The 21,518-nt window shown below is 44.3% G+C and overlaps 2 protein-coding genes across 2 annotated transcripts in view; both read left to right on the plus strand.

The window, feature by feature from the left end:
- Positions 1 to 21,518, plus strand: part of xylt2 (xylosyltransferase II) — a 158,102-nt gene that overhangs the window by 125,758 nt on the left and 10,826 nt on the right. The window lies entirely within an intron of this gene.
- Positions 4,822 to 19,286, plus strand: LOC138759628 (melanin-concentrating hormone receptor 1-like). Its single transcript, XM_069930342.1, is given in 8 exon segments — positions 4,822 to 4,921; positions 6,326 to 6,439; positions 7,437 to 7,473; positions 7,475 to 7,935; positions 7,938 to 8,289; positions 8,291 to 8,447; positions 8,669 to 8,719; positions 18,070 to 19,286. Coding segments are annotated over 8 exon segments (1,491 nt in total). The 3' UTR covers positions 18,289 to 19,286.

Genomic DNA, 21,518 nt, shown 5'->3' on the forward strand with positions numbered 1-21,518 from the left:
CTTTCCTATTGCTAACTGACCAAAACCACACATAATTATCCATATGCTCTCCCCAACATCCTGTTCAACTGTAACATAATATCCCCACTGTGTCCATCTTCCTCTTTCTGAACACTTTCACCAATATCTCTTCCAGTGTGTTTTATCCAGGTGATTAATACTTGAATGATTAATACTTGAGCAAACAATAGGTCACAGATTCACACACACACACACACACACACACACACACACACACACACACACACAGACAGACAGACAGACAGACACACACACACACACACACACACACACACACACACACACACACACACTCTCTATCACATGGGCTGCTCACAAACATCTTCGCTGGACACCTGGAGTCCAGGGCTCTGCTCTCATAAAGGTTGTTCTCTTGCCTCAGGCGCTGTCTTTGCTGTTCTCAGCTAGCTCTTGTCCTCACTTTTATTGTTCCTCTGCCTTTCACTGCTGATCACCGGGGTTGAATTATCACTCCCTCTGTCCTCACTGACTACTGAGTTATCAGTAAGTAAATCACAAAAATTTGTCGTCATTGGAGGAGCTCAGCAGGTCAAACAGGGTCCTTTATGTAGCAAAGACAAAGATACAGAACTGACATTTGGGGCTTGATCCCTTCATCAAAGGGCTGAGATATCACTCCCTCTGTCTTCACTGACCACCGGGGTGGGGTTATCACTCCCTTTGTCCTCACTGAATGGTAATGAGCTACCAAACAGATGAGGTTTAGTAATGTTGGTTGAGGAACGGCTATCAATCAGAAGCAGGATTTATTGTCCATGAATACGTCACAAAATTCGATGTTTTGTGGCAGCATCATATTAAACCATCTTACAACATTACTATAAAAAAAATAAAAATAATAATGCACAAAAATGTAAGGCAGAGTCCTTGTTTCGTTGATCATTCAAGAATCTGATGGCAGCAGGGAAGAAGCTATCCTTGTGCCAGAGTGCTCATCTTCAGGCTCCTGTACCTTTTTCCTGATGGTAGCAGAGTGAAGAGGGCAGGGGTTGGGTGGTGGGGGTCATTTTTAAGACACCGCCTCATGTAGATGTCCTCGATGGAGTGAAGTCTGGTGCCTGTGATGTCGCAGGCTGAAACTGGACATAATGCCTTGTTCTCTGAGTAGAGCCATCTGCAAGAGGCATCCACAACTCAATCTTCAGTGACTCAGCTTGGATGATGTTAAGTTTGTACTTCAATCTTCATCAAAAGAGAAGAGTGCTATTGTACAATGGACAGTCTAGTGGAGATACTATATTTTAAAGAAACGGTGAGAAACTCAGTCACATTCTTGATAAGTGGTCCTGACCTGAAGCGTTGACTCTTAGTCTCAATAAAGAATCCCGACCCAAAATATTGACTGACCATTTCAATCTCGGCAAAGGGTCCCGATCTGAAAGATTGACTGACCATATCTCCTTGTGGAAGCTTGTCTTACCCACTGAGTCACTCCTGCCTGAGATAACAGCAATTGACTCTTTAATTGAGAGTGGGCCAGTTATAATATGGAGTGCAAGATGATAGGGGGTGAACTAATTGATGAACTAAGTGACACGCTCTATCAATAACTCCAAACACAGTGAGTGAGAAACGATAGGCTTTAATACACTTTAGATTGTAGCTGGCCCATCCCACACGCCAGCTGCCCATACACAGTCATACCCATACACATATCACCACACTAAGTACGTGGTAATGTAGTACTGATCTTTGCCTAACAGACATTAATGAACTCAGTAGTTGACAGCTAAAGCACATTTGATTCCATGTGAGAGCAGGTTTATAACAATTTAGTGCAGCGAATTATGATCCGACCATTGGCTTGATTTGTTTGATTGTACAGGAAAATCACTAACTAAAAGCTTCATTGTGAATATTGGAATTTGTATGATGCACATTTATGGATTGAGATGTTCTGTTCTCTAAAGGATAAATTCAGGAATGTGAGGATATTTCTGGAGCTTTTATTTTGCGGATCAACCTTTGAGCTACTAATATATGCCCTGGAACATAGAGAGGCGGTTTTGCCTGTGAAACATTTGATTTTTGAGCCCATTCTCCCTTCAAGAATCGTCACCCAGTAGCAATTTACTGTCTAGAGATCAGAAAGGAAGAGTACAGAGCAAGTGAGAGGGAGAAAGTACAACCATCATCAGTCCGTAACAGTGAGTTCAAATCAAACAGAAAGCAAGTTATAGTACAAATCAATTTGTGTTCATTATCACAGTGGGGGTACCTCTGGAAAGAGCAACATTCGTTGTTCATCTTGATTGCTTCTTTCTCTAATCATTGCAGTCCATGATAATTCTTCCACAGAGTTGGTAGGTGAACAGTTGAATAAGTTAGGTCTGGTGTCCACATTGCGTGATATTTTTCTTGATGGTGTGTGAGTTTCAAATAGCATCTTTCCCGGCTCTCACTCACAGACACAAATTAACCAAGCACATTTCACTCTCTCATGAGGAAATACAAAGCAGGGAATCTGCTTTAAGGAAGTTGCCTTCACTTTAACCATCAGTTGGCAGTGTACAGCACCAGCCAACAAATTTATCCTTGGGACACTCTAATGCAGGGGTGGCCAACCTTTTAATTTTCAATTTAGACACAAAACACAGTACAGGCCATTTTGGCCCATGAGTCCATGCCACCCAATTAATCTACACCTCCAGTATGTACTCATGGGCCGAAATGGCCTGTTAACGTGCTGTATGTCTAAATTAAAAGGTTGGCCACTCCAGTTTGGTGGATGTTTCAATTAAATTGTAATTTTACTTCCACTTCTTCTGGCTGTAGGTTAAATTGCATCAGTGAGGCAGAGTTTGGGAACCATCATCTCGACTGTAAATGTGTTTTTGTGCCTACATTGTATATATTCCTGTAAGAATTGGGTTTTCTGGACCAAATTTTCTGGACAAATTTGGGGGAGGGGGTCGACTTTTATACGGGTCATACTTTTGACCATGGTAAGTACCTACATTGTTCAAAGCATCAGGAGCATGGATAGGTGGGACCGAGTGGTAAGATTGCATTCAGGGCTTCGGGAGCTCAGATGGGTGGATGGCCGGGGCCTAGGAGAGAGTCTGTGGCTGGGGTGTTGAGAGCTCAGATAGGCAGGCGGACGGGGGCTAGGAGAGAGTCTGTGGCCGTGGCATCGGGAGCTCAGATGGGCGGGCAACCAGGACGACAATCTGCAGTCGGGGCATGGGGAGCTCCAGTGTGCCAGCGGCCGGGGCCAAGGAGAAACTTCATGGCTGGGGCGTTCGGAGTTCAGATGGGTGGGCGTTTGCGAGCTCAGATGGGCAGGTGGTCAATGCCAAAAATGAGGGGGTGGACTTTTACAAGAGTCATATGGAAAACGATGTTTGGGCCAAAAAAGGGCGGTGGTCGACTTTTACATGGAGTCAACTATTACATGAGTATATATGGTATATGTTTCTGCATAGTAGAGCAGATCTACTATGCATGGAGCTACTGTGCATGGATCTACTGTGTATAACCATATGTTGGATTGTGTGAAATTATCTATTTACAGTATATATTGCTAGGTAACTGTGCTTATGTCATTAAACACTTGGCTAGATAAGTTGCATGTGCACCTTGTTGGTCGAACATCCAACAGAGAAATAAAATGTTCTTCACCATTAGTATGTGATCAGTTCAAGCCTTGTCTCCTCCTTCCCTATGATATTAGCCCAGTACTGCCTATTCCTTCATGCATGTAACCAGTCTTGGGTACGTCACTCCATTTTCGATAATACTCCTTCCTATGATAACAATTCAATAGAGTCATACAGAAATACAGCACATGGGCGTAGCGGTTAGCATAATGCCTTTACAGTGCCAGCGATCGGGACCAGGGTTTGAATCCTGTAATGAATTTGTTCTTTCTTCCAGTGTCTGCATGGGTTTTCCCCGGGGGCTCCCACTGTTCAGAATGTAGGTTAATGGGGTGTAAAATTGGGTGGCACGGACTCGTGTGGCCGAAATGGCCTGTTACTACGATTTAAGTATGTCTAAATTAAACAAGGTCTTGGTCCTGACTAGTCCATGCTGATCCAAGTTGCCCGCTTCAGTTGGCTTGATTCCTCTCACCCTTTCGTATCCATGCAATATCTTTGAAATGATGTAATTGTATTCGCTTATTTCCTCTGGCAGTTCATTCCACGTGCCCACCATTGTATGAAAACGTTTCTTTTAAATCATTCCCCTTTCACTTTAACGGTCCATATTCACTCATTTTCACTCCCCTACTCTGGGAAAAAAAAGACTGTAACCATTCAGCTTGTCCATGCCTGTCATGATTTTATCTTGGGTCACTCCTGGGCATCCCATGATTTAACGAATAAAGCTCAGCCTATCCAATCTCTCATTGTTACTCAACCCGAAAAGATCTGGTAACATCCTTGTAAATTCTTTTGCACCCATTTCCTGCTTAAAGGCATATCTCCCTAACTAAATAACTAAAGAATCTGATTGATTTTTTAGTGAATATCATACAATGCATTCCATTATTTTGATCTTTCCCTATAACTCTGTGCTCACTCTGTCAAAACTTCACAATTTAAGGACTATTATTAGGTCACTTTGTAGTGGCCCGCAGCCTGCTCCATGGGCCGACACAGGAAACGGCCGTCGACCACAACGAATGAACAAACAGCACGCAGAATGAGATGCCCGCTCCCATTGGCCCCAGGAATAGCTGTTGATTTGACCAATCACTACCAGCAGAAATCCGGGCCCATGCATCTGGGACAGCCAATCGGCAGCCAGCCCCGCTGAAGCCACACCCCGGTGGTGATGCGGCCGGCTGCCTATAAATGGCAGAGCTGCAGCCCAATGAAGTCAGTGTCGACTACACTCCCTCCGTGTGAGAATCTTCTCTCTTCGACCTTAAGCTGTAACCGCAGCGACCCCGCTACAACTTCTTGTTTTTTCTTCTGTTCAATAGAAGAGACCCAGCCAGTTTGCCCACTCGGGACATTAACATATTTCCCAGTGCCCTCCTTGTGAATCTAATAATCTTATCTACAATGGCAGTGCCATTGCATCCATTTTAGAAAATGATGGTTAGAAGTTTAAAGTGCGGTCCAATCAGGTTTGAAATAATCTCAACATAATTCCTCAGTTTTTTAAAAACAGTTTGCTGGAAATAAAACATAACTTTAATGATCTGGACTGTAATGTTATTGATTGGGTATTAATGACCCTTGATCAGTTTGCTTGTCTGCCCCATTTGCATTTATAATTTTAACTAGCAGGTTTAACACTCAATTCCGCACTAGTTTTTAAAGCTTAGGCCTTTTTTTAAAACATCTTGCACTCAATACACCTCCAACCAAAATTGGCATTGCCCACAAACATAAAAATTTAGTTTTTGATAACAAAATCTAAACTAGTAAATAAAATTTTGAACATGAGTGGTAAAGTGAGACCCTCACTCTGCAGCTTCTGCCACTTCATGTAGTGATTCGTGATCTCTTTTATTACCACTGTTTTGCAACCAAGCATTTGTTCTGCTAAACGTCCCCTATACTCTGCATGTTCTGATATTATTTATTAATTTGTAATTTTAAACGTACAGCACGGTAACAGGCCCTTTTGGCCCACAAGTTTGTGCTGCCCAATTACACTCAATTAACCTACAACCCTGGTACGCTTTTGAATGGTGGGAGGAAACCAGAGCCCCCGGGGAAAATCCACGCAGACAAAGGGAGAACGTACAAACTCCTTACAGACGGCATGAGATTCAAATCCCGGACCCGATCGCTGGCACTGTAAAGGCATTACACTAGCTATGCCTCCCCGTCTTTGATATCTTAACAAAAACTGGAATATATTACATTTACTACAACACCTATGTCTTCAGTATTGCCAAAGAATTCAAAATCTTGGACATGAAAATCTTTTGAAATCTATTCCTTCAGTTTTTCAATTTAATTTTATGTTTTTCCCTCTTAGTAGACTATCCTATTTACGTTGCCCAGACAGTAAGGAAACATTTTGTACTTTATAGAATGGTACCACCAGAGAGGAGGCCATTTAGCCCATCATGCCTATCCTAGCTCTTTATTTTCACAGCTGGCCTTGGCAATGTTTCCTTACCTATCTATCCAATTCCTTATCCAAAGTCACAGTGGACCCTTCATGCACTACATCTTGCAGACAGTGCGTTCCAGATTCCAACCACATGCCTCACCTCATTTTTCATTCTTTTCCCCTTTATTTTAAACGTGAGTTTAGTCTTTGACCTGCCGCCCCTCCAGCACCAATGGGAATAGCCTCCCGCTATCTCCTCTTCCAGGCCTCCTCCATAGAAAACAGTCCCATTATCTCCAGTCAGTCCTTGTAACTGCGGTGCCTAGCATCAGGAAACATTCGTGTAAATCTCCTCTAGACTTTCTCCTGTTCCTCCACAGTAGGGAGAACAGGACTGAATACATTTCTCCATCTGAGGGTGGACCACTGGTTTATAAAGATTCAGCACGACGTTCCTGTTTTATAGCCTGTGCCTCCATGACTTGGCACGGTTATTGAGGCTGTTAGCTCAACGCTATTACAGTGCCAGCGGCCTGTGTTCAAATCCGATGCTGTCTGTAAGGAATTTGTATGATCCCCCTCCTATTGGCATGGGTTTCCTCCTGGTATTCTGGTTTCTTTCACAAAACATATGGGGATTGTAGGTTAAATGGGGTATGTTGGCAGCACGGGCTCATGGGTTGGAAAGGCCTGTTATCGTGCCGTATGTTTAAATTTGAAAAAAACATAATAAAGCTGGGATTGTAAATGCCTTAGTCATAGAGCCGGAGAGTGTGACAGCATGGAAACATAGCCTTTAGCCTAACTAGTTCAGGCCAACCCAAGTGCCTACTTGAGCTAGTCCTATTTGCCTGGGTTAGGCCCATATCCCACTAAATCTTTCCTGTCCATGTACCTGTCTATATACATTTTTAAATGTTGTAATTTAATTTTTAAAAGAAACTTAGGCATACAGCATGATAACGGGCTATTTCAGCCCACGAGTCCGTGCCGCCCAATTTACACCTCATTAACCTACACTTCTGGTACATTTTGAATGGTGGGAGGAAACTGGAGCCCCCGGGGAAAACCCACACTGACACGGGGGGAATGTACAAACTCCTTATAGACAGCGTGGGATTTGAACCCTGGTCTGGTCCCAATCGCTGGCGCTGTTAAAGGCGTTGCACTAACCCCTACGCCAACCATGCCCCTGTAACCATTACTTCCTCTGACAGCTCGGTAACCATCTGGGCTCTTAGTGAACCTTTCTTATTTCTGTGTAATTTTATGGGGAAAAGTATGGTGCCTGGTTTAGAATAGAAAAGAGAATGTGACTATAAAAGTGTGCATCGAGGAACTGTGTGAAGAAAATGCGTGATCTCTGTCTATTTCAGGGTTGAAGGAGTTTACACCGTACACCAACATAATCATGGCTGTTTGGGATCATCAGTTTTTGGGGCATCATAAGTAACTCCATCATAATCTACACCATTGTAAGGAAGATCAAGTTCAGGCGCAAGCTCACAGTGCCCGACATATTTATCTTTAACCTGTCCTTAGTTGATCTGTTATTTCTTCTAGGAATGCCTTTCCTAATCCATCAGCTTGTCGGGAATGGAAGCTGGCATTTTGGTGCAGTTGTGTGCACCATCATAACTTGCTTAGACAGCAACAGCCAGGTCACCAGCACTTATATATTAACAGTAATGACCTTCGATCGTTACCTGGCCACAGTTCATCCTCTGAAATCAGCTTCCATTCGCACACCGTCCGTTGCCTCCTTTGTGATCTGCCTGGTTTGGCTGGTGTCCTTCTTAACCGTCACACCAGTGTGGCTGTACAGTGGATTAATGTCACAGTCAGATGGCACAGTTGGATGTGCCTTACTTCTGCCAATCCAACCACAGACATTTATTGGTTTACGCTCTACCAGTTCACCCTGATTTTTGCCGTCCCTCTGGGGCTCATCTGCGTCATTTACTTCAAGATCCTTCAGCACGTATCCACAACTGTGGCCTCTCTGCTGCAAAGAAGCGTAAAGCTGAGGACCAGGAAAGTGACCCGGATAGCTGTGGCCACCCGTACAAGATTCTTTGTATGTTGGGGACCCTTCTACATCCTTCAGCTGGTTCACCTCAGGATCGAGAAGCCAAGTGTCACCTTCTTCTCCGCGTACAACTTTGCAATCAGCCTGGGCTACGCTAACAGCTGCATCAACCCTTTCCTCTACCTCACCTTGAATGAGACCTCATTTTCTGGTGGCAATCCAACCTGCTCACCAGCAGTGCCGGGTGAATAACATTGAGGCAGAAGGAAGCATGTTCATCAAGCGATCTGTGGGACCATCTCGACGCATCCATTTCATTGCAGAGCTTTCGCGAAATGTTTTGCCCATGACGTTCACAGTCCAATGAAGCTCTGTTCCAACCCTGTGCCAACCTCAGGAATTCCTACCTTCATTCATTCCAGCAAAGCTACAATCGATTTGTTGACTTGCATTTATCCCTCAATAATTAAAGGAAGTTTTTTTTAAAGATTACAGGCCCTTCTGGTCCACAAGCCCGTGCTCCTCAAATACACTAGTTAACCTATAAACCCTGTATGATTTTTTTTGGAATGTGGGAAGAAACCAGAGCAACTGGAGGAAACCAGCGCCAAATTCGAACCCGGTTTACTGGTACTGTAATAGTGTTGCTCTAATCGTTGTGCTATTTGTACCACCCTAATCTTCTTCTTCTTTGGCTTGGCTTCGCGGACGAAGATTTATGGAGGGGATAAAAAGTCCACGTCAGCTGCAGGCTCGTTTGTGGCTGACAAGTCCGATGCGGGACAGGCAGACACGATTGCAGCGGTTGCAAGGGAAAATTTGTTGGTTGGGGTTGGGTGTTGGGTTTTTCCTCCTTTGCCTTTTGTCAGTGAGGTGGGCTCTGCGGTCTTCTTCAAAGGAGGTTGCTGCCCGCCAAACTGTGAGGCGCCAAGATGCACGGTTTGAGGCGTTATCAGCCCACTGGCGGTGGTCAATGTGGCAGGCACCAAGAGATTTCTTTAGGCAGTCCTTGTACCTTTTCTTTGGTGCACCTCTGTCACGGTGGCCAGTGGAGAGCTCGCCATATAACACGATCTTGGGAAGGCGATGGTCCTCCATTCTGGAGACGTGACCCATCCAGCGCAGCTGGATCTTCAGCAGCGTGGACTCGATGCTGTCGACCTCTGCCATCTCGAGTACTTCGACGTTAGGGGTGTAAGCGCTCCAATGGATGTTGAGGATGGAGCGGAGACAACGCTGGTGGAAGCGTTCTAGGAGCCTAATAAGCAAGAGACATTGGCGACCTTGTCAGAAAGGCACTCATCCATCTTCACCACTGTCAGGAACACCACTTGTGTGTACAAATGCAGACACCCTCTTTCTCCTGATCAACCAATGTTAGTTAAGATATGGTGGCCGGTTATTCAGTTGCTTTAAATTACTCCGAGTGCAGTGAAGTGGACAAAGATTTAAGGGGTAGCTGATGGGTTTGTGAGAGAGAGAATAAATTCAGCAAAATAAGTAGGGGGACAGGGAACTGGGACGAATGGGATTGTTCTGCTTGGACCTCAAAGAGTGCTGGAGAAACTCAGCAGGTCATGCAGCATTCATAGGAAGTAAAGGATAGCCAACATTTTGGATCTGAGCCCTTCGTCAAGTATACAAAGGGCTCAGGCTCGAAACTTTCATTAAGCGGGATTCGTGATTTCCAAATGATGCTGACACCATCAAAATGTAATGAAGAAGATGACCCGTGAAATAAAATATACGTTTGTGTGTTCTGCAGACTTCCTTGTTTAACTTATGAGAAGTAAATCACGGCAAAGTAATGAGGAAAGGTGAAAGAGAACGTCAGTCACAGAAAAACTGATGGAAACGTTGCAGTCAATGTAGAAAAAGATTGTAACTGGCGGAACGTGGAGAAGGTTTCAATGTTTCAAAAGGAACAGGGAGTAAAAGTGGTGGGGGCATGGCATTGCTGATCAGGGATATTACAGCTGAAGAAAAGGGAAACACAATGGAGGGATTGTCTGTGTGGGTGAGTCAGGAATAGAAAAGGGGCAATAATCCTACTAGGTGTATATTAATAGACCCACCCCCCCATACTAATAGAAACAGCAGATAGAGAGTAAAATACTAAAAGTTTCAAAAATAATAAGGTTATTATGATGGGTGATTTTAACTTTCCAACATGAATTGGTACCATCTTAGAGTGAAGGGTTTGGTGTCCTGGAAGGTTTCCTGACACAATATGTAGATAGGCCAACAGAGGAGAAGCTGTACTTGACCTAGTATTGGGAAAGGAATCATGTCAGGTATCAGATCCCTCGGAGAATATTTAATAGAAAATGATCATGACTCCTTTTGCTTTACCATAGCACTGGAGAAGGTCAGGAATCGATAATTTGGGAAAACATTTAATTGGGTTAAGGGAAAGTATGATGCCTTTAAGGTAGGAGCTTGGGAGCATAAATTGGGAGCAGATTTACCCAAGGAAATGCACAGAAACATTTGGATGGCGCTCTGCACAAGTATATTCTATTGAGGCAGGGGAAGATTTCAGATTCAGATTTCAGGTTGATTACTTACATGACATCACATACAAGATTCTTTTTTCTGTGGGTGAGGCAGAATTCCCACTTATTTGTAGTATTAAAACAAAAGCATACACAACATACACATGCAAACAAATAAAGAACTGTAAACAGATAATGAATGAAAACAAACTGTGCAATTCAGAGAGAATTTTAAAAAATCAATAAAGTGCACTTCTTTAATTGTCTCTGATTGAATTTGTTGTTGAGGTGTCTGATGGTGGAGGGGTAGCAGCTGTTCCTGAACCTGGTGGTGTGAGTCTTGTGGCACCTAGACCTCTTTCCTGATGGCAGCAGTGAGAACAGAGCATGTGCTGGGTGATGTGGGTCCTTGATGACTGCTGTTGCTCTCTGACAGCAGTGCTCCCTGTAGATGTTCTCGATGGTGGGGAGGGTTTTGCCTGTGATGCCCTGGGCTTTGTGCACAATCTTTTGCAGGGCTTTATACTCAGAGGTATCAGTGTCCCCATACCAGACTGTGTTGCAGCTGGTCAGCACACTTTCCACCACACAACTGTTAGAAGTTTGCCAGGGTTTATGATGTCATACAAGAAATCTGCAAACTCCTGAGGAAGTAGAGGCACTGACGTTCTTTCTTCATGATGCCATTAATGTGTTGGTTCCAGGAAAGATCCTCCAAGATAGTGACTCCCAAGAACTTAAATTTGCTCACCCTCTCCACCTCTGATCCCCCAATGATCACTGGATTGTTTACCTCTGGCTTTCCCTTCCTGAAGTCAGCAATCAGCTCCTAAGTTTTGGTGACAATAAGTGCAAGGTTGTTGTTGGTGCAAGATTTCAATCTCCACCCCCCCCCCCAAATGGTGACCTTTCTTTATACACTACCGTGGTGTCGACACCACTATGCGACTTCAGGGGTTTCTACGAGGCTCTAAAGGCTGTGTACGGCCCCTCACCCCAAGTCCAAAGCCCGCTGCGCAGCTCAGACGGCAAAGTCCTCCTCAGCGACAAGATCTCCATCCTCAACCGATGGTCAGAACACTTCCAATCTCTTTTCAGTGCCAACCGCTCAGTCCAAGATTCCGCCCTGCTCCAGCTCCCTCAACAGCCCCTAAGGCTAGAGCTGGATGAGGTTCCCACCCTGGATGAGACATATAAGGCAATCGAACAACTGAAAAGTGGCAAAGCAGCAGGTATGGATGGAATCCCCCCAGAAGTCTGGAAGGCTGGCGGCAAAACTCTGCATGCCAAACTGCATGAGTTTTTCAAGCTTTGTTGGGACCAAGGTAAACTGCCTCAGGATCTTCGTGATGCCACCATCATCACCCTGTACAAAAACAAAGGCGAGAAATCAGACTGCTCAAACTACAGGGGAATCACGTTGCTCTCCATTGCAGGCAAAATCTTCGCTAGAATTCTACTAAATAGAATAATACCTAGTGTCGCCGAGAATAATCTCCCAGAATCACAGTGCGGCTTTCGCGTAAACAGAGGAACTACTGACATGGTCTTTGCCCTCAGACAGCTCCAAGAAAAGTGCAGAGAACAAAACAAAGGACTCTACATCACCTTTGTTGACCTCACCAAAGCCTTCGACACCGTGAGCAGGAAAGGGCTTTAGCAAATACTAGAGCGCATCGGATGTCCCCCAAAGTTCCTCAACATGATTATCCAACTGCACGAAAACCAACAAGGTCGGGTCAGATACAGCAATGAGCTCTCTGAACCCTTCTCCATTAACAATGGCGTGAAGCAAGGCTGTGTTCTCGCACCAACCCTCTTTTCAATCTTCTTCAGCATGATGCTGAACCAAGCCATGAAAGACCCCAACAATGAAGACGCTGTTTACATCCGGTACCGCACGGATGGCAGTCTCTTCAATCTGAGGCACCTGCAAGCTCACACCAAGACACAAGAGAAACTTGTCCGTGAACTACTCTTTGCAGACGATGCCGCTTTAGTTGCCCATTCAGAGCCAGCTCTTCAGCGCTTGACGTCCTGCTTTGCGGAAACTGCCAAAATGTTTGGCCTGGAAGTCAGCCTGAAGAAAACTGAGGTCCTCCATCAGCCAGCTCCCCACCATGACTACCAGCCCCCCCACATCTCCATCGGGCACACAAAACTCAAAACGGTCAACCAGTTTACCTATCTCGGCTGCACCATTTCATCAGATGCAAAGATCGACAATGAGATAGACAACAGACTCGCCAAGGCAAATAGCGCCTTTGGAAGACTACACAAAAGAGTCTGGAAAAACAACCAACTGAAAAACCTCACAAAGATAAGCGTATACAGAGCCGTTGTCATACCCACACTCCTGTTTGGCTCCGAATCATGGGTCCTCTACCGGCACCACCTACGGCTCCTAGAACGCTTCCACCAGCGTTGTCTCCGCTCCATCCTCAACATCCATTGGAGCGCTTACATCCCTAACGTCGAAGTACTCGAGATGGCAGAGGTCGACAGCATCGAGTCCACGCTGCTGAAGATCCAGCTGCGCTGGATGGGTCACGTCTCCAGAATGGAGGACCATCGCCTTCCCAAGATCGTGTTATATGGCGAGCTCTCCACTGGCCACCGTGACAGAGGTGCACCAAAGAAGAGGTACAAGGACTGCCTAAAGAAATCTCTTGGTGCCTGCCACATTGACCACCGCCAGTGGGCTGATATCGCCTCAAACCGTGCATCTTGGTGCCTCACAGTTCGGCGGGCAGCAACCTCCTTTGAAGAAGACCGCAGAGCCCACCTCACTGACAAAAGACAAAGGAGGAAACACCCAACACCCAACTCCAACCAACCAATTTTCCATTGCAACCACTGCAACCGTGTCTGCCTGTCCCGCATCGGACTCGTCAGCTGCAAACGAGCCTGCAGCTGACGTGGGCATTACCCCTCCATAAATCTTCGTCCACGAAGCCAAGCCAAAGAAGAAGACTGGGGACAGGGGAAGTATTGGAGGATTGGAGGGTGGCAAATGTTGTTCCACTGTTTAAGAAAGGGAGTAGAAATAACCCAGGAAATTATCGACCAGTGAGAGGACAAGCTGTTGGAGAAGATCCTAAGGGACAGGATTTACCCGCATTTAGAGAGAAATAATCTGATTTGGGATAGACAGTATGACTTTGTCAGGAGATGTTCAGGTCTAACAAGCTTGATTGAATTCTTTAAGGATATTAAAAAAAAACACATTGAGGAAGGTAGAGCGGTGGATATAGTGTATATGAATACCACAATTATGCTATAACTCCCGTAGGGTGGGAGGGAATTGGAGCACCCAGAGGAAATCCATGCAGACACAGGGAGAAGATTCAAAATCCTTACAGGACCGAATTCAAAGTCCGGTCGCTAGCGCTGTAAAAGCGTTGCATTAACCTAACCTGGTGTATGTTTCCAGCAAACCCTAACATGTTTTTGTTAGCTATCAAGAAATCTAATTTACAATATTACCACATCTACCATTAAAGGGCACACATTACCCCCAGTGTATTTCTGAAATTGTTACTCATCTCCAATATCTATTTTGTTTTCTCTATATTTTTAATTTGCTGCTTTTATCTCTATTACTTTGCTTTCCCTTGTTAATTTTCCCATTCTTGGTGATTTTGCTCTTCACCTTTAGATTTAGTTTTGCTGTGCTTCTTTGTTGACCAAGGATGTTTATATTTTCCTGGAGAGTTTCTGCCCTTCAGGGCTGCTCCAGGAGTTCCCTGCCGGTGGAGTATGGGGTAGCATGGTTATTTTACCTGCTCCTGGCCAATTTATCTCCCACGTTCTATGATTTAAACTACGTTGTCCTTAACTTGGGGTTTTCTTTTAGTTTTAATTGCTTTCCTTCCCCAATTTGTTTATTTTAACATATTGGTTCTATTCAGTCACCTTGACGTCTTGTGGTGCTAAAGTGGGAGGTGAGAAGAGGAAAGGTTCTATTTCTGATGACTTTTCCACTCTGATGAGATACTTGAGCAAAGATGTTAAAGATTTTTATAAAAAAGAAATAAAAACCTCCCTTAATCAAGTCACTGGGAACATGAAAGAATTATGAGCCAATCATAGAGGATCACGACTCCAAAATCAAGGACTTGGAAAAAGCTTTGTCTTCCCTAATGGATGATACACAACAAAATAACTTTAAGCTAAGGAAACCCAACGATTTGTTATTGAAGAAAGTCACAGATTTGAAAGCAAGGAGCAGAAGGAATAATTTAAGAATTTTTGGCTTAATGCAGGGAACCGAATCAGCTTTCCCAATTCTTCACTGAGTTTCTCCGCAAGGTTTTTTGGGTCAACTCTCCCTGAAGTCGACAGAGCACACCGTTCGTTTATATCTAAACCTGCTTCTGGTATGAAACCTCGATCCATTGTCCTCTGTTTACATCGTTTCCAGATGAAAGGTCAGTTTTTGCGAGAGTCCCATCACAGAGGGACCCTATAGGATTGTCGATGACTACCCGCCCGAAGTTATGAAAGAACGATCTACATACAAAGTTGTTATGTCCCAGCTTTACACCGCTGACTTTAAACCATCGTTGATTTTTCTAGCTAAGCTGAGAATGACTCTACCAGATAAGAACAAGAAATGGTGGGGCTTGCCCAATGTTGCCATTCAGATTTTGAAAGATAACACTTCAACTCCTGGTGATCAGTGAAAATTCTTGTATAACCCTCTGTCTACTTGTTTTTTTTTTCCCTGTCTTTTTTTATATGAATATTGAGATCTTTCTTACTGTTTTAAGATGCAGTGAGATGATGAATAATTAAGGTCTTATAGTATTTGTAAACGCTTTTTAATTAAATCATGGTCTCAAATATCTACATTTGTTTTTAAAAAAGGAAGGATTTTTCCCTTGTCTTTACATTTCACTTTCTAATAGAATTACTGAGCTGTGGAAATCAAAATAATTTTGCAACTCTGGGACCCTTTGTAATCTTTTGGGGTATTATCATTTAGACTACCAGCTGCTGCCTTGAGCAGTCGGAATTTTCTGGGGGGGAGGGATTTTTTTTAATGGGGTCTTTTAAGAGGTTTTTTGTTACTGGACAAGACATTACTGATCTTTAATTTATTAGAAAGCTACAGGTATTAAGCCTTTATCTTGAAACATTTAGGGGTTAAACCACCCGGTTAAATGCCATAAAGTTTTTTTTTTACATATTAGAAAGTTTCACCACGAGATTGTCTTCTTGCAAGAAACTCATAGCCAATATCTCATTAAAAAAAAAAAATTTGGAAGGGACTGCAATTTCATTCTGCATTTTTGGCCAAATCCAGGGGAGTCTCAATTCTGATCGATCGCTGCAGCCACAGCCAGCCTGGCTCTGTGGAGGTTTTTGTGGATTAAAGCCTGTTGTTCAGTCTTAAAAAAATACTGATCGATCAATCACTGCCGTTTATAAAGTATGAGGTTATCGCTGATACTAATGAGCTTTTTAAAAATCTTGTCCAGTAAACTTTATAACAAATCTTATATTTTTGTAAACATTTATGGACCTAATACTGATGACACTCATTTTTTTTAAAAGCTTTTTTCTCTTCTACTGACTTAAATGTGTATTCTTTGATAATTGCCGGAGACTCAAATTGTTGGCTGGACGCAGTCCTTGACCATTCATCTTTTAGAATTGCTAACCTAAACAAGTCTGCTATATTCCTCAATTCATTTATGTTGCAATCTGGTGTTACAGATGTATGTAGATTCTCCATGCTACTGACAAGGAATTTTCCTTTTCCTTAAGGTCCACCGTACCTATTCATTCTTATAGACCAGCAATTGATCTCTTCTGTTAATTCCTGTACATACGAAACTATAGTCATTTCTGATCATGCTCCTGTGATCTTGTCTATCAATGTTCTGAGTTTTCCCAATGTAACCAAACAGTGGTGATTTAACACTATATTACAACCAGACCCTGATTTTTTGAAATTTATGAAAGATTAAATCCCTTTTTTTTCAGTAAAAATTCTACTCCTGAAGTATCTTGTTGAGTAGTTTAAAACATTCACTAGAGGTCAAATAATTTCTTTTTTGGCCAACGTTAAAAAGAAAGCTAATTCTGAGAAAGATGATTTGGCTAATCAAATTAAGCGTATTGATCAACAACATGCCTTAACTCCAAAACTTGAGCTTTTTCAAAAGAGGGTTCAAATTAAAACGAGACATGACTTACTTCTTACTTACCCTGTACAGAATCAACTCTTAAAAAGTAAATCTAAATTCTATTTTCATGGACATAAGGCAGGGAAACTATTAGCTAACCAAATTAAAAGTTATATAGCTAAACGACTTATTACAGGGATCTGTCAGTCTGACAGTCAGATTGTAAATGATCTTCTTTGGCTTGGATTCGCGGATGAAGATTTATGGAGGGGTAAGTCCACGTCTGCTGCAGGCTCGTTGGTGACTGACAAGTCCGATGCGGGACAGGCAGACATGGTTGCAGCGGTTGCAGGGGAAAATTGGTGGTTGGGATTGGGTGTTGGGCTTTTCCTCCTTTGTCTTTTGTCAGTGAGGTGGGCTCTGTGGTCTTCTTCAAAGGAGGTTGCTGCCCGCCGAACTGTGAGGCGCCAAGATGCACGGTTGGAGGTGATATCAGCCCACTGGCAGTGGTCAATGTGGCAGGCACCAAGAGATTTCTTTAAGCAGTCCTTGTACCTCTTCTTTGGTGCACCTCTGTCTCAGTCGCCAGTGGAGAGCTCTCCATATAACACAATCTTGGGAAGGTGATGGTCCTCCATTCTGGAAACGTGAACCACCCATTGCAGTTGGGTCTTCAGCAGCATGGATTCGATGCTTGCGGACTCTGCCAGCTCGAGTACTTCGATGTTGGAGATGAAGTAATTCCAATTAATGTTGAGGATGGAGCGGAGACAGCATTGATGGAAGCGTTCTAGGAGCCGTAGGTGATGCCGGTAGAGGACCCATGATTCGGAGCCGAACAGGAGCATGGGTATGACAATGGCTCTGTACACGCTGATCTTTGTGTGTTTCTTCCAGACTCTTTTATGTAGTCTTCCAAAGGTGCTATTTGCCTTGGCGAGTCTGTTGTCTATCTCTTTGTCGATCCTTGCATCAGATGAAATGGTCCAGCCGAGGTAGGTAAACTGGTTGACCGTTTTGAGTTCTGTGTGCCCAATGGAGATGTGGGGGGGCTGGTAGTCATAGTGGGGAGCTGGCTGATGGAGGACCTCAGTTTTCTTCAGGCTGACTTCCAGGCCAAACATTTTGGCAGTTTCCGCAAAACATCACTGACCACCGGCTTGTTCGCTGCAAGCTCAACCTTCACTTCAAGCCAAAGTTCAAGAACAGTGGAGCCCCCAGAAAGAGGTTCAATGTTGGAAACTTGCAGTCAGACGTAGTGAGAGGAAACTTCCAGGCAAACCTCCAAGCAAAGCTCGAGGATGCAAACTGCCTCATGGACACGTCTCCTGAAACCCTCTGGGATCAGCTGAAAACGGCCATACTGCAATCCACTGAAGAGGTTTGGGCTTCTCCTCCAGTAAAAACAAGGACTGGTTTGATGAAAACAACCAGGAAATCCAGGATCTGCTGGCAAAGAAGTGAGCTGCCCTGCAGGCTCACCTTGCAAATCCTTCCTGGCCAGAGAAAAAATGAGCCTTCCGTCCGCATGCAGCCATCTTCAGTGCAAACTCTGGGAGATCCAAAATGAGTGGTGGACTAGCCTCGCCAAACAAACCCAGCTTAGCGCCGACATTGGCAACTTCAGAGGTTTTTATGAGACACTAAAGCCGGTGTATGGCCCCTCACCCCGTCCAAAGCCCTCTGCGCACCTCAGACGGCGAAGCCCTCCTCAGCGACAAGATCTCCATCCTCAATCGATGGTCAGAACACTTCCAATCTCTTTTCAGTGCCAACCGCTCAGTCCAAGAATCCGCCCTGCCTCAGCTCCCTCAACAACCCTTGAGTCTAGAGGTGGATGAGGTCCTTACCCGGGAAGAGACATATAAGACAATTGAACAACTGAAAAATGGCGAAGCAGTAGGTATGGATGGAATCCCCCCCAGAGGTCTGAAAGGTTGGCGGCAAAGCGCTGCATAGCAAACTGCATGAGTTTTTCATGCTCTGCTGGGACCAAGGAAAGCTGCCTCAGGGCCTTTGTGATGCCATCATCATCACCCTGTACAACAACAAAGGCAAGAAATCAGACTGCTCAAACTTCAGTGGAATCACGCTGCTTTCCATTGCAGGCAAAATCTTCGCTAGGATTCTCCTTAATAGACTAACACCTAGTGTCGCCGAAAATGTCCTCCTAGAATCACAGTGTGGCTTTCGCGCAAACAGAGGAACTACTGACATGGTCTTTGCCCTCAGACAGCTCCAAGAAAAGTGCAGAGAACAAAACAAAGAACTCTACATCACCTTTGTTGACCTCACCAAAGCCTTCGATACCGTGAGCAGGAAAGGGCTTTGGAAAATACTAGAGCGCCTCGGATGCCCCCCCAAGTTCCTCAACATGGTTATCCAACTGCAGAAAACCAACAAGGTCGGGTCAGATACAGCAATGAGCTCTCCGAACCCTTCTCTATTGACAACGGCGTGAAGCAAGGCTGCGTCCTCGCACCAACCCTCTTTACTATCTTCTTCAGCATGATGCTGAAACAAGCCATGAAAGACCTCAACAATGAAGACGCTGTTTACATCCAGTACCGCATGGATGGCAGTCTCTTCAATCTGAGGCGCCTGCAAGCTCACACCAAGACACAAGAGCAACTTGTCCGTGAACTACTCTTTGCTGACGATGCCGCTTTAGTTGCCCATTCAGAGCCAGCTCTCCAGCGCATGACGTCCTGTTTTGCGGAAACTGCCAAAATGTTTGGCCTGGAAGTCAGCCTGAAGAAAACTGAGGTCCTCCGTCAGCCAGCTCATGCTGAAGTAAATAAGACTTTTTTCCCAATTTTATTTTAACTTATACAGTTCTGATTTGGTTAACGATCAAATGTCTATGATGCAATTCTTGAATAGATTTAATATTCCCACTGTCTCCTCAGAGAACAAACTAAAGCTGGAACATTCTATCTCTGACAGCGTGATTGCTGCAGCTATTAACTCTTGGCAGTGTGACAAGGTTCCCGGGCCAGATGGCTTCCCTGTGGAGGTCTATAAAACATTTTCCCACCTACTGATACCTCAATTGGATTCAGTTTTATCTTAATCCTTAGCAAGTTGGAAGCAACCACAAACTTTTTATGAAGCGTCAATTTCTTTTATACTCAAAAAGAACAAGGATCCATTAAATCAGGGGTCTCAAGCTTGCAGCCCGCGGGCCAACTGCGGCCCTCGGGACGATAGTTTGTGGCCCCGCCTTAATATGAAAGTTTAATGTTAGTGCGGCCTGCGAGTTTGATATAATTGGCACTTTTCAGTGTTGTGTGCGGAGCTGAACGAACCTACCAATCACCGTGGGGTATATTGCTCTCGGGGGCGGGACATCGGCTGGGCTTATTGCGAATATAAGCATATTTGTGATCATTTTCTATTTGTCATTATATGTACGCGGCACATGCGCAATTTCCGCGGCCGCTTCACGCACTTCGGCGTCCAGTCTGAACCCAGAAGTTGTTGCTCAGCGGGACAGAAAAAGAAGCGGAAAAGACGCATCGGCTAAACATTGAAACTTCAACGCAACAGTGACACCAAGTGGAATTATATATATTATACAGCCCCAAACATGTCTTTTTCAAAGTCTGCAGTGAAGAGAAAGGTTGGTGATGAGCACAGGCAATTTCAGGAAAAGTGGGAAGTGCAATATTTCTTTGTTGAGCACAGGGGTATCCCGACGTATCTTATTTGCACAGAGAAAGTTGCAGTGCACAAAGAATACAATTTGAAACGTCATTACACAGCTAGACATGCTGAGGAGTATGCAAAATACCAAGGAGATGAGAGAGCCAACCGGGTTGCTAATCTTAAAACATGTCTAGTGAGGCAACAAGATTTCTTTAAGAAAGCAACCAGAGAGAATGATGCAGCAGTCGAAGCCAGCTACATGGTTAGAGAGATGATTGTTAAAGCAGGAAAGTCATTCACAGAAGGTGAATTTGTCAAAAAGTGCATATTACAGGCTGCAAGTATTGTCTGTCCAGAAAAGAAAGGTCAGTTTAGCAACATCAGCCTTTCTGCCAACACCGTGGCGGAGCGCATTTCTGACCTGTCAAGTGACGTTTATGATCAACTGTGTGAGAAAGCAAAATGTTTCAGTGTATATCAGTCGCTCTTGATGAGACCACAGACATCACCGACACTGCCCAGCTCGCAATCTATGTTCGTGGTGTTGATGACAATTTTGAAGTCACAGAGGAGATGCTCACAGTAATTCGAATGCATGGCCAGACCACTGCTCAGGAGATATTTTACCAGCTGTGTGATGCCATTGAGAATGCCGGTTTGCCATGGAAGAGGTTTGTTGGAATAACAACCGATGGAGCGCCATCAATGACAGGGAGGAAAAATGGACTGGTGGCACTTGTTAAAAAAAAACTGGAAGAGGAGAGCGTGGAGGAGGCCATTGCTCTGCACTGCATTATCCATCAGCAGGCTCTTTGCAGTAAATGCCTGAAGTTTGACAATGTGATGTCTGTCATTGTGAAATGCATCAACCAAATCAGATCCAGGAGCTTAAAGCACAAAAGTTTCCGTGCTTTTTTAGAGGAAATGGAGTCAGATTATGGGGATGTGCTCTACTTCTCCGAGGTACGTTGGCTCAGCAGGGGAAACATATTGAAGAGGTTTTTTGAGTTGAGAGCGGAAGTGAAAGCCTTCATGGAGAAAGATGGGGTTGCTGTTCCTGTGCTAAGTGATCCCAAATGGCTCATGGACTTAGCTTTTCTTGTTGATATTACACATGAGCTTAATGTACTGAACAAGAAGTTACAAGGCCAG

The sequence above is a fragment of the Narcine bancroftii genome, chromosome 3 (assembly GCF_036971445.1).
Source record: "Narcine bancroftii isolate sNarBan1 chromosome 3, sNarBan1.hap1, whole genome shotgun sequence".
NCBI lineage: Eukaryota > Metazoa > Chordata > Chondrichthyes > Torpediniformes > Narcinidae > Narcine > Narcine bancroftii.